Source organism: Spizellomyces punctatus (assembly GCF_000182565.1).
Source record: "Spizellomyces punctatus DAOM BR117 chromosome Unknown supercont1.17, whole genome shotgun sequence".
In the NCBI taxonomy this organism is placed as follows: domain Eukaryota; kingdom Fungi; phylum Chytridiomycota; class Chytridiomycetes; order Spizellomycetales; family Spizellomycetaceae; genus Spizellomyces; species Spizellomyces punctatus.
This window is the reverse complement of record NW_015971553.1, coordinates 219,415-234,477: the sequence shown is the minus strand read 5'-3', so window position 1 is coordinate 234,477 and position 15,063 is coordinate 219,415. Positions and strand designations below refer to the sequence as shown.

At 49.3% G+C, this 15,063-nt stretch overlaps 4 protein-coding genes across 4 annotated transcripts; 2 read left to right on the top strand and 2 right to left on the bottom strand.

Annotated features, from left to right (window-relative positions):
* Positions 1-572: 572 nt before the first annotated feature.
* On the top strand, positions 573-11,466 carry SPPG_07732 (uncharacterized protein). Its single transcript, XM_016755890.1, has 5 exons — positions 573-1,422; positions 1,488-5,818; positions 5,904-8,939; positions 9,001-10,867; positions 10,931-11,466. Exons 1-5 carry the CDS (start codon positions 577-579, stop codon positions 11,231-11,233), a joined length of 10,383 nt encoding a protein of 3,460 aa, XP_016604946.1. The 5' UTR covers positions 573-576; the 3' UTR covers positions 11,234-11,466.
* SPPG_07731 (uncharacterized protein) lies at positions 11,307-12,563 on the bottom strand. The gene has a single exon (XM_016755889.1). The coding sequence runs from the start codon at positions 12,456-12,458 to the stop codon at positions 11,535-11,537; it is 924 nt and encodes a 307-aa protein (XP_016604945.1). The 5' UTR covers positions 12,459-12,563; the 3' UTR covers positions 11,307-11,534.
* SPPG_07730 (uncharacterized protein) lies at positions 12,537-13,856 on the top strand. Its single transcript, XM_016755888.1, has 3 exons — positions 12,537-13,305; positions 13,377-13,448; positions 13,528-13,856. Exons 1-3 carry the CDS (start codon positions 12,922-12,924, stop codon positions 13,660-13,662), a joined length of 591 nt encoding a protein of 196 aa, XP_016604944.1. The 5' UTR covers positions 12,537-12,921; the 3' UTR covers positions 13,663-13,856.
* On the bottom strand, positions 13,551-15,026 carry SPPG_07729 (methylthioribulose-1-phosphate dehydratase). The gene is made up of 4 exons (XM_016755887.1): positions 14,727-15,026; positions 14,250-14,655; positions 14,104-14,185; positions 13,551-14,032 (listed from the first exon to the last, which is right to left on the bottom strand). The coding sequence occupies exons 1-4, from the start codon at positions 14,930-14,932 to the stop codon at positions 13,908-13,910; spliced, it is 819 nt and encodes a 272-aa protein (XP_016604943.1). The 5' UTR covers positions 14,933-15,026; the 3' UTR covers positions 13,551-13,907.
* Between the last annotated feature and the right edge of the window lie 37 nt (positions 15,027-15,063).

Here is a 15,063-nt window from a genome sequence, read left to right as displayed (position 1 = left end):
GTTAAGGCTAGTTTCAATGTCCTCAGTCTCTTATATTAGGGTGATGGGCTGCATGGAGATGTATCTTTCATGGTCTAACGTGACGTAACTGGAAAGCCCTGCGGAGGTCTCAATCTACGGACGTCATCTACCTACATGCTACGTGGATGGAAATAACATGAGAGTACGACCCTTGCATAGTACATATAAGGAATTTCAGACGGTAGTTATGGGAGGAGTGGTGGACTAAATAGGGTGCTCTCATTTGTAGGTTATATGTCTTTCGATATGGTAATTTAGAATTTCCTAAAGATGATCGCATGAAGACCAGCCGTAGCGCGCGAGCGTCAAAGGGTAGATGGTCTTGGAGAATTGTTGGAGGATGTTGTTCATCCTCTGGCTCATTAAATACTTTATTTTGATTGCGTCCTCTGGGGCTCACCGATCATAAGGTTGTATGCTGCGATGCAAGTCCTGGAATAGCTGTAGTGTATTGGCAAGAATGGGGTCGATCAAGTGCACATTTAATCAGCATCGCGTAAGCACTCCAAGATCACTTCCACAACCTACGATCCGTCAGTTTCCAGTACGCCAAAGATGGCGACAACGGCGCCGTCAAGCCTGCCCTCGAAGAGCACCAATCTGAAACATGCAAATACTGCAAGAAAAGGCACTGCCGCCGGGGGTGTGCTACTCCCTCTCAACAAGGGTTTTACTGGCTCCTTCATGGCAATTAAAGCTCCGCCAATACAACTTCTCGATCCACTGCTCGGGCGCATGTCTACAGCATCTCTCCGCTCTGTATTCGAGCATGAGGTAAATACGTGCGTTAAAAGGGTGAGGGCTTTCCATGCCACTGTAGAAAAGGATCGTATCGCCAAGCACCATGTGCAAGATAGCGACCATCAAGAAAAATTACATTCTTCGCTAAATACACGAAGACGGATGCTATGTCTACAGCTCTCCAAGTGCTGGGACATGTTTGGTCCGCATCTTTCGGAAGAAGACTTGTATTCCAAAATGGTTGCGACTGGGGAGCAATTGTTGGGGATTCCAGGCTTTCACGACGCAGCGGACGAGATTTGCTTCACAAAATTCCTGAAAGAAGCACCTGAAGCGTTCCTAACCTCTCGATTGGCCACTCCGGTACCCTCCTCTATACCTCATACTCCACCCCAGCCAAACCCATCACCTCAAACCCTTCGTCATCGTGCACAATACGGACACCTGATGGCCACCTACTTAACACTCCGCTCTGTCGATCCACTTTTCCGATCTTGTGGTATTTTTGAGAAGATTCTTGATGTACTTTCAAGCATGTTGGATGTGATGAAAGGGAGTGTGTTTATGGAGGAGAGTGAAGGTGCTTGGTTAGTGTGGTCGGGCAGCGTGCAAGTGCGAACAATTGCGGACGAGGTCGCAAGTATCCAGTACTCGGATGAGGTGAGTCCTCCATGATGACAATAATTGCAGCTTGTATAGCCCTCTGATTCTGCGGACATGTGCAGATCGTTGATGTTCTCCTTCGAGCGATATCATATGTTGAAAGCTGCGCTCCCCTTCTCAAGCCAGAATACCTGCCATGGCGAATTGAATATTATGTCTCCGTCTATAACTGCTATATAAGACAGAAAGCCTACGCGCAAGCTGAGGAGACCATCCTAGAGGCAGTAGCCAAACTCGGTGAGACGGCAACCGACGCGGAAACAGCTGGTGACGTCGAACCGCAGACGCAAGACATCATTGACGCCACTACGCATCGACTAAACTTGCTGATCTTCGCATGTGAAGTGCGCGCTATCGTGGAAGGAAAGAAAGTTGCAAATGCCGATGCCATTCCCCAGATAATGGCTGCGGGAAATGTGGTCACCGGGGCCCTGAAACAAACAAGTGGGTCACTCAGTGGATTTGGTAGTATTCCCGAGGAAGACTTGCGTTCCTCCGTTGTTTCTCAAACGCCTTTGCGTAATTTGGAGAAAGCCTCGCCAGCACGGGGTGGACCCCTTTTTAACGGGTTTGCTGGTCGGGGAAGGCAATTGACGTCGTCTTTCTTCGATCTCGCTGGATCTATGCAAAGTATAACGGGTTTGCCGTCATCTGCTGGACCCCGTGCATCATCTGCGAGTCAGGCGACAGATGGAACAGGCGACTTACAATGGCGACCCAGAGGTGGCGGTCGAACTCTGGTCCGAACTCTATCCGTCAAGGCAATCAGTCAGCTACCCGGGCCGGATCGCGTCAACCGTTTCCCAGGGCGTCGACGCATGGACCGGGAGGGCTCGGCAATGACTACGAGTGATGCAGAAAGCCTGGTGGCATATGGACTGGGCGATGACTCCAAGGTTGATGGCGGAGAAGAGGGTGACTCGTTTTCTGAAACGATGTTTACAGACTTGGGTGGGAAGGATTACAAGGCAGGCAGCAGCAAACAGCAAACAAGTCGTAGTCGAAAAAGTAAAACAGGTCAGCGCGCGGATGATACGGAAGAGGGGCGGGCCAAACGTCAAATGGTTTTTGACGTCTTGTACATGCTTGGTTCGTTCAGTGGTGATCGGGACAGATTCCACGCGGTTGTGCAAGGCCTTCATGCTCTCGCCTCACCGGATGTAACTATGACGTACATAGAAAAGTTGTCTGAAGACTTTAACCGAAATGAGCAGCTGGCCATGAAGCTTTTGGATGTGGGATTCGAAATCATCATTTCCGAGCCCGAGAGCTTTCTGTCACTTTCCAAGCTTGTGTCTGCATACACAACCGATTTGCGACTGGGACGGTCTCCGCGCCCGGCAGATGTCTCTCGAATCATGTCTCAACGGCGGTTGGGCCTTCTTCATCTGGACGACTTGATGGCATATGCGAGACACCTCTTTGCGTACCACCAGTGGGAGAGATTCAGTATTCTCGCGAGAATTTTGGACGCATTGTTGGACACCGACGCATTCAATGGGGAGTATACCAAGGATGAGCAAGATGTTGCATCCAAAGAGCTCGTTCTACGTCTTGCAGCTATCAATTTTCAAACCGTCGTGCACTCGGAGCGCAAAGTTGGATTTGATACTCAGCGGTTGACGGCGACTACTACAGATCTTCGGATCCGGCGGTTAGAGTTTTCTAGCCAACTTCAAACAGCTGCCGCTGGCTTACTCGACGCCCTGGCGGAATGCATGGATAAATCAGATTTAGGACAGACGATGCCTCGTCTGATTGGCGACGCTTGTCAGTTTATATGGCACTTTCTTGAGCCTTTGCTTAAGGACTTTGTGTCCATATCCGATGCCCCCAAATGCAACGTATTATCGATGGATAGCATGAGTGTTATCTTGTTGCGGTCTCTCCACGCAACGCTCACGGAGTTGGACATAGATGATGCGATCTTTGCGGTGGATGTTGGTGCAAAGTTAGCAATAATATTGGAGTGCTTAGGAGAGTTCAAGGAGGCTGTCGACGTTTTGGACGATGTGGAGCGGAGGATAGCCGTTGCCAGGGTACGGATGGGCGATGGCTTGGATGGGTTAGACTCTATTACTTGCAACGTGAGATTCCATAAAGGAATACGCATCAACGGGCTGCATGACGATAGAACATCTGATGTGGAAGTAGCTGAATTGGATAATCGTAAGAAAGATTCAGCAAAACCCACTTCAACTTGTCGCGAGCTTGCATGTGCCGCTGTGAACATTTCACGTTCCCTGTTTCGGTGTCGGATGAAGTTGAAACATCACGAAAATATTGTTGTCCAAAACAAAAAGGAACAAGAGCAACTTCGGCTAACAAACAAGCACCGGCATTTGAGCGAACCTCTGACAGCGCCCAGTGAAGAGGATATAAAAGCATGCTGCGGGGAAAACCTAGTCCTGACCGCACTGATGGTGGCTGTGCACGCTTCGGAGGGCTCGAATTTGGGAAAAGAGCAGAAGGCAGTCCTCTTGGATCGGTCTGCTCAACTTCTCACGAAAGCCCAAAAGGAGGAGAGAAGGTTACTGGACAAGTTATTCTCCGCTGATACCACTTCGCATCCTACCACGCAAAACAGGTGTCCAGCACCTCTTTTTATCCGAAGAACACCCACATCTATTACTATCCGCCCTCAACCCATGTGCGATAAAACAGGACGCCAGATTTTCCCTCATGCGTATCAAGTTTTCTGCCGAAACACGACATCCCACCCCACAGGACCGGTTACCGTCAGTGACGTCTTCTATCAAGGGTCTGCCACTCCGGCACGTCCTGGAACTGACATTACCATATCTGGACTCACGCCGAATCAATCGTATGCCTTCGCATGCGCTGTATATGATACAAATGGACGCATGATAGGGGGGATGGGTGAAACCTGTCGACCGATTGTTGCATGCTTACCTCTTCCATTGGTTCTTTGTTGGGGTCAAGTTGCTCAAATTGCACATGAAGCGGGATGCGACCGTGTTGCCGGGTTGGCTTACAGCATTCTACGCTCTCATTTTGTTGCCTGGGACGCTCCTGATGCCAGTTTACGAGCATCAGAAGGGAATAAGACACTGTGTCCGCCGCAAAGCATAGACTCGTATGCTGAGGAAGTGTTCAAGTTGAACGATGAGGATGCCGAAGAGACTTCGCCGTTGATTATTCGCTCATTTATCGAAAGTGTCTATGCTCATGTAGACCGGACGTTTGCGGATACCAATGCGATTCCTTACTCCGATGCAGAAGGTACAAGAGATATATTAGGAGCGCAGATGCTACGATTACGCTCTTGCAAAGAGCTGCTAATAGCCGTCGAGCTGGCTCAAAGGATTGGGGATGATCGGTTGATGCTATTATCATCCTTCAAATGCTACGAAATCTTAATCCCAATTTTGCGAATTGAGGATGTACCAGATCCGACTTTTCTCTCGTTCAACACGCCATTGCCAACCCCCATGCCGTTCCTCATCAAAATTCTTTTGACCTGCCATGTGATATTCCTGAAGTGTTCCCCCATCTTAGGCGATGATCGGGCCCAAGGTGTGCGAGACCATTTTGCATACGTATCTTTCCATTTGGTGCGACGACTGACGTCAAAAAGACGATCAAGAGATGTTGCTCTTGCTGTGAAAGTCGCCGAAGAGGCGCTGGGAGTCATTCACTCTGTTCCAGGACTCTTGGATACGCGAATCATGAGTTCATCGTACCTAGAGCATGAGTGGTTGGGCATCGGTCAACGGGCAGCAAAGAAGAACATGGGAAAAAGAAAAGGGAAGGGGCCTGGGGGATTTTCAGTTGATTTTGCGTATCATACTGTACTCGCGATTTCCAGCGAACCCGCAAAGGGATACGGGGAACAAACTCCAAGAAAACTAGACGCCTTCTGTGAGTACTTGGAGTTGCAGATAACCAAAGCTAGTTTCCCGACAAGCAATGCATTTGCACCAGCCTCTCCATCACAGCAACCGGAAGGCAGCTTAGCGGGTATAGCGCCTTCTGTGGCTTCTTCCACTGTTTCTATCCACCGCAAAACTCTCGACGCAACAGCAACGTCCCTGAAAGAACTATTCTCTGTTCTGGTACATTCTGGACCGGACATTGCCATGGAAAATCTGACCCGTTTTCGCAAAAACCCTCGATATATGGAGTTATCATGGTTTGCTGCAGCATGGTGTCTCGCATCTACGCTGATTGATGCAGCTGTGCGTGTGTGTATTGATGCAGAAGAATGGACTGAGAGAAGGAATTTATCCATTTTGCGTTCTGATGATGGCGGGGAGGACGATACGAGGGGAAAGGATGCAGCACTGGCTAAGCGTAAAAAGAGGAGTCTGTTTGCTGACAAGAGAGTTGGTTTTGGTATTGGGAAAAGCGATGATAAGAGACGAGGAAGGAAGTGAGTTTCACGTCCTGGATTTACATACACCTGTTCACATACCGACCGTATGCTTTGCACGTACTCCTCTTATCAATACTTTTAGGGGGCGGACTTCCAGCAATGTGCCCACTCTTCGACGTCCCAAATCTGCTGCTCACACGGAACAACTTGAAGAAGAACCAGCCGAATATGGAACTACTGACACGGTTCCCGCTGTGCGACCGAAAAGCGAGGGTGGCCGGCGAGAGTCAACAGACCATCACGACCCACGGAGAACACGCAGCGAAATGGTCCATGGAGCACCTGCAACGGACAGAACACTGGGCACGTCGCGCGACACTTCTGTCGATGCAACTGCAAAGCCGCCAAAATCTGAATCACCCCGATCGAGATCTCGAAGTCCCAGTGTTCAGTCTACACGCACAGCCGCCGAAGGAGAAACCTTAGATAACGCGACCCTCCGTCGTAAACGAGGCGCGGCACGACAGACCTATTTTGCAGGACTGCCTCCCGCCGAGCTGGAACGAAAAGATCGTGCAGCCAGAATTTTGGACTTGGTTCTCTCGTCCTTATGGCGTCGCCGGCGATTTGCGCGTCGATTGCGTATTATCCTCGAGTATGAGGCGCCCTGGTCCTCTCGTCTTGCACTAGTCCACGGACTGGCAGTGTTTGAGCAGCTTCAGAGAGATGCACAAGGAAGAGATTTCGGCGGTGCAGTCGACGTAACGTTGAGGGAGGCGTTGGAGCTGCGAAATTGTGGAAGAGTGCTACTGAATGAGCTACGAGTTCCCAGCAATGCTAGCGAAGCCCGAGGACGGACATCTACCAATGCACGAGTCAGTGCAACGGAAGAAATTGCAACAAAATCTGCTCACTCCGACCTAACTCGCATGATTACGGATGCGCTTCAATCGATAGTTCAGTCAATTGTAATAGCCACCCGCGTGGGCCAATGGCTTCAAGTCCTCGAAAGCTGTCGTCACCTTTGGAGTGTACAGCGATACCTGTTGCAACGCAATATTGTCACGGGCACGGAGTTTCACCGAAATTCTTTGTGGAGGGCATGGTGGATCGCTGGGACATGCCTACTGGACCTATTGCAGGGTGTGAAAATCCGGAAGGCTGACGAAGAGGATGAAAACTCAAGTCCAGTTGGCTTAAGTTCGCGACCCAATACAGGCAGAACATTTACATATCCCTCCCGACCAACTACTGCAGCCAAAGGTTCGGATCCCTTTCGCGGTGGACAAGAGTCATCTAGTGTGTTGCCTCTCAGTAGTCTTTCCGAACTCTATGGACATCAATATCTTGCCGGGTGGATCGATCGACACGGGGAAGTGCAGGTACACATGGTGGACATTCCATTCATAGCCCAGTTCAGTCTCTTCACAATCGAAGCCATGCATAGTGCAAAAAAACACTACCGCATGATTGAGTTCGGCATGCGCTTTGATACAATTTTCAAAGGCATTTACGGACGTTTTTTACGGCCTTTGCTTGCTACAGCTTATGAGAATCTCAAAGGTGGAACAGACGTAGGAAAGAAATGGGCTGCACATGATCTGGATCGGTGGCTAGGCGCAAGTCAGCCTACAAATACACCATTGCAACTACTTCTGCATGCACGCGGGCTTCATGCCGAGTTTGTACTTGACCGCGCACAAGCGAGCATTCAGTCTCCAACTATGTCCCGTACGTTCCTTGCCGCTGTACAGGGATACGAGGAAGCATTGCGTGTGGCAAAGTCTCACGATGCACGCAATGCTATAGCGATGGCAGCAAACGAGTATGCAAATCTGCTGTTTGCCAAAGGCGACCGTGAAAGTGCATGTTTATTCTGGTCCAAATGCGTGGACGCTGTGTTTGAAAGGGAAAAGGTTGTTGCGGATTGGAAGTCTTTGGTGGCGGACCCAAGCGACTTGTGGACAAATCGGACACCAAGTAAACCACGTATATTGTCACTGGTTGGCGGAGTAAAGAACTCCATCCTAGCAGGCGTTGCAGTCACGAAAATGGTTCAGTGCTCATATATCTCGACAAACCTTGATAAACGACAGTCTTTGGTACTTCTCGCTGCACATTTGTTTAGCGCACCACTTCAAGGAACGATTCCTCATCCTGGTACACCGCCCTCGTTTGCGAGCTACCTTCCGCCTTACGTCTACCCAAGCCTGGACCTATTTTCTGACCTTTACCGATGTGATTCATGGGAATTGGCGGAATCACTATGCTTCGTGGCGGGTGACCTGACCGCGGCCGATCGTCCTGGGGAAGCTGTACCACTGACCTCGTTCATTGAGTTCATAGCTGTGAACAAGTGCAAATCATCTCCGCTGCTGGCATTTGCGCGACTCCTGAAAGCTGAAGCCTTAGTCTCGATGGGATGCATTGCCGATGGAATTGAGAGCTTCTTTTCCGTCTCATGTGGACGGGCGCTGGTACCAGATGACCGAAGAATTTACACCCCAACATCTGGAGGCGGAATTGTGCTACCCGTGTCAGATATTCAATTCGAGGATTCGGTGTACGTGCTGGATTCCCCAAATAACATCAAAATATTGAGGAACATGGCAGATCACGCCTTAACAGAGAGATTGGGATGGTTTTATGGGACAGATGTCGTCAGAGAGTATGAGTTGTGTCGATGTCGGCTACTAATCAAGATTTTGCAGATAGCGGATGTGGCGGATCCGGAGGTTGTGAACAGGAAGTTGGCCATGTTGCTGCACCAAGAGGAAGTATCCCAATCCGAACAAGGTGGACAATCCAACCCCGTTGGCGTGGGACCGCAAAAACCGTTGACCAGCGACGCAACTAGAGGATCGGTCATCGGCGAGACGCTAAGCCGCATGCCATCCCATTCCAGCAACATAAGTGTCGCCAGTCGGGGTGGCCGACACTCATCAGCAACCACATCGATTTCCCGGACACAGCGGAGAGAACCATCTGTCTTACTTGGATCAATTTTGGAACGGGTGGATCATATCATGGGAAAGTTGATTTCGGAGCTTCAGGCAGAACTGCAATCGACAAATGAGAGGACGGCAACTGAAAGCTGTGCTGAAATGATTTTGAGATGTTTCGAAATCGGAGGTGAAGCCAACATGCTGAGGTGGAACTTGGACATTGCAGCAAAAGGGTGAGTCTTGAACTAGAAGGTATTGATAGGGATCAATCTGATTACTCGTCACTTTATGCAGTTTCGCTTCCATCGTGTCCACTATCGAGGATCTCCAAGCCCAGTCTGGAACCACCGACATGGTACACCCACCCCACCGCCCGAAAACCCCATCGCGAAATATTCAATCCATGGGTTTCACCCTAAATGTAGTCTTCTATTTTCAAGCACTGCAACAATTGACTGAGGCGCTGTTAGCGCAAGGGATGTTTGCAATGGCTGCCGAGTATGCACGGAAGGGACTTGAAGAGGCCAAAAAGCGGCACTATGCTCGGTTTGCACTGATATTCCACGGGCTGGCCATTATATGTGAACGCCATACCGACACATCGCCAATAGCTAAATCAGTGCCACATGACCCTGAAATTTGGGTCCAGCGCATTGAACAGTTTGAAAGCATCTTGAAGGAGGCTTCTAACCGTGCGTGTCATGAAGGAGTTTTGGCGAGAGGATGGGAAATTCTTGGAGATACGATGCGAAGTGTGGGTACCGCGGACGAGACTCGCATCTTTGAAATCTATGATCTCGCGGGACGGTATGTTGATAAAGCATTCTCGATCTCGACCTCCCGCTGCTTGTCAGGGTATGATGCTTTAGCTCCAGCAATGGTTTCCATCAATCTAAAACGAGCACTCGCGGCGTGGAGGATGAAAAAAAGCGATCCGTCAGCAAGTTTGGCCATTCTGGATACCACAGCGTTAGCAGTACGGCATATAGTGCATCTTACTCCAAAAATTGCTGTTCCATTCGCCTTATCTCGAGCAACTGCGTGTGCCGCAAACCGATACATTTATCGCAGCGATAGCTCCGCTTATCAAGAGGCATGGTCGACTGCTGGTGCGCAACTTATCAGCGTGATAAGCGGTTTGGTGGCCGATGGATATGATCTAGCGGGTATCACGCGCGGTCTTTGCGGACTTGCTGGCTTGTACTTTGAGCGTATACAAAATGAAGATGATGGAACGGTGGAGTTCTTTGCATCCTTGGCGCATCAAGCGGCAAAATCGTATGATATGCGCGGTGAAATGTTGGAAAGTGTTCGGTTAGAAGGGAGATCCAAGCTCAAATCACAAGAGATCGGATCCCTGGTAATCAAAGAAGTTGATCAATGGAAAGCCATGACGGAAGGAAACATGGCGACTGACGATGTTACTGGGAGTGAAAATTTGCTAAAGCTGCAAAGTGGAGCACAGCTGATAGGAACTTCTGCTACCAGCATATCGCAGGCTCAAAAATGGAAAAGCGATGTACTCATGGACTGTTTATGCGCGCTTGCTCGTGAGCGCTCCGCTGTTGAGTATCCTCCATCTGACGCCTGGGAAATAGCGGTAGTCGCCCGAATCCGACGACTACATTCCTGTTTGATTGACGCGGTAGGCCCCCCATACACTCTCCAGCGATGTGTGACGGAGTCAGTTATACCAAAACTGGAGCTTCCAATTTCTCCCAACATTGGCTCACCCAGTCTTCCTGACGACGTTGGGTCCCTCATTTGGATGGGCGTCCCACCCAGCACATTTAACCACGACGGGGCTTCCCCAGGTGATGAAAGTATAACTGCAATACTTGTCCATGCGAGCAAAAGTCCTCGGCGCAGTACAAAAGGGAAAAAGGGATCCCCGCGAAGCTCTACTACTTCGGCTGTGTCAAGGGGAAGCTTGTCATCTCGTGGCTCGTCCACTATGTCTGCAAACAGCTATGAAATGCCACCATTGGTGGTATATGTCGCCCGTATACCCCATAACAAGCTGCAAGCAGTAAGAGACGTCGCGGAGAAGATGACAATGATACTCGAGATGGGAGACGACAGTGATTTTGGAGATGAAGTTCAAGACATTTGGGAGAGCCTGCTTGGGAATATCAAGACATGCTTCGGTGTGATCGATGAGGTATTGTGTTGTCCCCATTACCTGGTTTAAGAATAATATAACTAATCCAATTCATGTTATCAGGATCTCGATCCTCCACCTTTCTCTCCTTCCAATCTCACCCTTCTCCTTAACTTGTTCAGTGTCGATCAATCAACATTCCCTTTGACCGCGCAAGGCACTTCAGTTCGCTTATCTTCCTCGCCGGCTGCGTCCGTGTTCCTGCAATGGTTGGCTCGACTGGCTGCATACAGTCAGGGCCGGCTAACGGTTCGCCACTCCAGCCCTTCCCGATCGATCACCACCGCCGGAACGACGGATTCGACACAATCCGAATCTCCTCTGCCGACGCCACCAGAGAAAGATCAACGAAGACGACCTTCTTAAACCTGAGGTCGTCGTCGCCAACGAGGACCGTAACAGAAGCGAGTCTGCTACATAAGACCCTTGGGCCAAGAAATTGAATGGAATCCTGTTTCCGTTGCTGATTAGTGAATTATTTATGTTATCTATATTCGAACTAGATTTGACAAGCTTTTAGTGCATTCAATAGCCATTCTTGCCGTAATCTACATGAAGACAGATACTGATGAATATGGATTGGCACCGATATTCACAGAAACTAGGTACATGCTTTGCTATGGTACATGAACTTCCTGAAAGAGGAAAATATTTGGTGTAATGGTGATCATGAGCCATTAACGTCCAGTATCTCTCTACGCTCGTCAAGTGTGACCCTTAAATAATGTCCCCCCTGCCATCCTCTCTCTAATAACCCAGGCAAACAAGCCGCGTAAAGTGGCATGAACATATCGACAAACTCTTTAACCTCTTGATCCGACATACCATATCCACCATTCGATGCCTTCATGGTATGCTCTTGCTCCAGACGCCAGGTGTAAACATGAGACAGAGATGATGGGTGAATATGTATCAGAGCATCCATGTACTTTGTCAGACGCTGTTGGTGTGTCAGGTGTTCGAGGACGGTTTGTATATGCTCTACAGAGTGAGCGCGCAAGTGCGGAAAGGCAGGTAGGAGGGAGGTGTCCGGAACTGTGTCGGAGTTGTAAAGAGGGGTGATATCGGTTGGTGGGGTAAAGCCTAAACACCATCCTTCCAGAATGATAAGATGGAAAGGAGGTTGAGCCTTTTTCCAATGTGCCTGGTCAATCCGATCGCCCCTGCCGTTATTTAGAGACTTGTCGTACACAGGTATGTGTATGTCCTTCTTGGTTTGGTTGCCCCTCTTGAACGCCTCCAATACTTGCTCACCCAAAGCGATGTCGTGCGTACCGGGGTTTCCCCTCCACTGCAAAAGGGGGTTATCTGCATTATGGTTTGCAATGTCTTGCAAGGTGGCATGGGGATAGTAGAGGTCATCAAGGCTAAAATGTGTTGCTTTTAGGTTGTAAGGTGGGTTATTTAGAGTTTGCACGACTTGCCGTACAAGGGTGGTCTTTCCTATCCCTTGCGGCCCTGTCAATCCGACAATGAGAGGTGTCAGCGGGACAGTTGGTGGCTGCTGCGAGAGATCGGCCCCTAGCCAGCTGATCACTTGTTTAATTACAAGGGAGACAAGGGATGTGGGGTTCGTCGTCGTCGCCGACATGGTTGCGTCAGAAAGGTGAGACGGGGATGCCAGTTGAGTGGAATTGAAGAGTCGTGTCTGCCGCTTCCGGACAATCACCGTGTCGCGTTCCTCGGGGGGATTCCTTGTAATATTAATCCCCCCGCGCTTTTCCTAGGGTTTGTCTCCCCTCCTTTATTTATTTGTTTTTGTATTTTTTTTTTTTTTGTCCACGATGGAATCTACCCCCCCTTTTGCATTCAACAAACGTTTGTGTATGTTGAGGGCCCGCAGGAGTTGAGCCTGTGACCGTTGTTCCTCGACGTCATTGCGGGGATGCCGGCCAGTGCCCGTTGGGTGCTGAGTCAGTACACCCCGCCTCTTTTAAGGACGCATGGCTTCAGAAAGACCCATCCACCTTCCTGGCAACGCTCTTTGCCCAGACCCCATCCTTCACTGTCAACAAACCCAACTATCCCCCATCTAGTGACAAGTTTTCTGCACGATGGTAGAAGCGTGGTACTACAATACGACCGACCGTTCCGATGGCCGCTACCCACACCAGTACACTCCCAACCGCCCCGTCCCGCTCTCACTCCTTGCAAAAATGGGCATCCAAATTTCACGGATAGATGTATCACTCCCCAACTACATGCTCCACATTGATGAGATTTGTACAGAGCGCGCCTACAAGCACCGAGATGAAATTACAATCTCAAAAGAGCTGCTTCCTAATTATGAACAGTTGATCAACATGTTTTTCACGGAACACATGCATCCCGATGAAGAGATTCGGTTCGTTGTAGAAGGTTCTGGGTTCTTTGATGTACGAAGTCCCAATGATGTTTGGATCCGTATCAAGGCTGGGCCGAGCGACTTGATTGTCCTGGTGAGCGGATGCAAAGATGATTTAGCTGCAAAAGGGGTATTATCAAGAACTAATGCGGACATCTGTATTAGCCTGCAGGCCTCTACCATCGCTTTACCCTCGACGCTAGCAACTACATCAGATGTGTCCGTGTTTTCAAAGAGGTTCGTTCTAGATACAGAGTCAGCCTGCTGATTTTACTCTAGAGGTTACTCAAGTCGGTTTGTTCTTCTGTTCATGCAGTTGACAGTTTGGACATCCCTGAATCGGTCTCCAGACACCGATACCAACAGTCATCGCATTGCATACCTGAATAACTACGCCGATGCCGGCCGATACTTTCAGAAAGAAGCGTGCTTTTGCTGCTGCGAGGAATAATAATCACCACATAGGATAATCCTGGAGAATAAGTTTCCAGAGAATTAAATGTTATTAAATAGTTTACAGTCAAGAATCGTCAACGTAGAAGTAGTTATTTTATCATCCGTATATACCCCGTTATATTGTCTTAAACTCCGTAGTTACAGATCATGTATGAATATAAAAAAGTCAATTCCTTCCTTAAACATGGAGAAGAAGGTATGCCGATTTCACCGCCCTCCATCCATTCCCCCAGGTGAGCCTTAACAGTGCTCGCAGAGGTGCCTATATTCGCTGTCATCCGGTATTTTGGTTGGATCCAACCCAGCAGTCTTCATCTTCACCGCAATTTCAAACAGATAATCGTAGCACTCCGTCATGGATTTGGCTAAGGATGGGCAAAATCGTCAACAAATGCAAGTCCCAGGGGTGGTGAACGTATTGCAAAGTAAAACTCACCCTTTTCCCAATTCTCTCCCCATACGTACACACCATGACGTCTGACCAAAACAGCGTTCGTGTCAGGGTAATCCTCAATGGCCTTATAAGGAGGTAAAATGTTAGGCTTATGCCTCTCCGCTAGACCATGTATATCGTCACATTACCTTGGCCATCCTGTCCTTCAAATCCTCCTCTTGTGCAGTATTTTCCACAATTGGAACAACCAACTTATCAAAGTATCTCAAATTCTCTTTAGTACTGCCTTTCCTGATACCCTTGATCATCTCTTGGTGAGTTATAACAAATTCTTTGCCATACATTAACGTCGCCATGACTGCATTCTGGGAGTGCGTGTGAATGCATGCACCAGCATTACGCATATCGTAGGCATTAGCAAATAGAGGTGTGCACTGTGAGGGTTTTAGCTTGAGGGACGGGGGAGGAGATCGGAGGATGGTGCGGGGAAGGCTGGCTGTCAGAACGTAAAGATGCTTGGGTAGGATACGTTCCTTTTGAACTCCAGACGGAGCAATATATATATGGTTGTCCCGTTTGATGGTGATACCACCGCTGCAAACACGCGGGTAAGGAATCACAAGGTCGACGACGTCGAGATACGGAAAGGGGCCTAGATCACCTACCCGGTACCAGTCACCCAACCCAGAGTCCAAAACAATCGACACAGCTCCGGAATGAGGTTTGCAGGATGCTCCGCATCACTGGAAATGACCAAGTCATCTGTTGCTCCTAACTTGTCCTCATTGGGCCCATCAACTTTTGGCCGTTTGTCTGTCCCGTTGGCTTCTGCTGGGTCACCTTCTTCGGGAACAGGCCTCTTTGTTGTCATATTCACGTCGCAGGTGAACCGTTGCGCCGACTTGTGCGGTAAAAGCTTCTCCTACGTCCTGCTGACTGAGTGTTTGCCAATGGGCAATGGCTAGTAGAAGGAAAAGCAGGAGAAAGCGCAACGATCGTCGA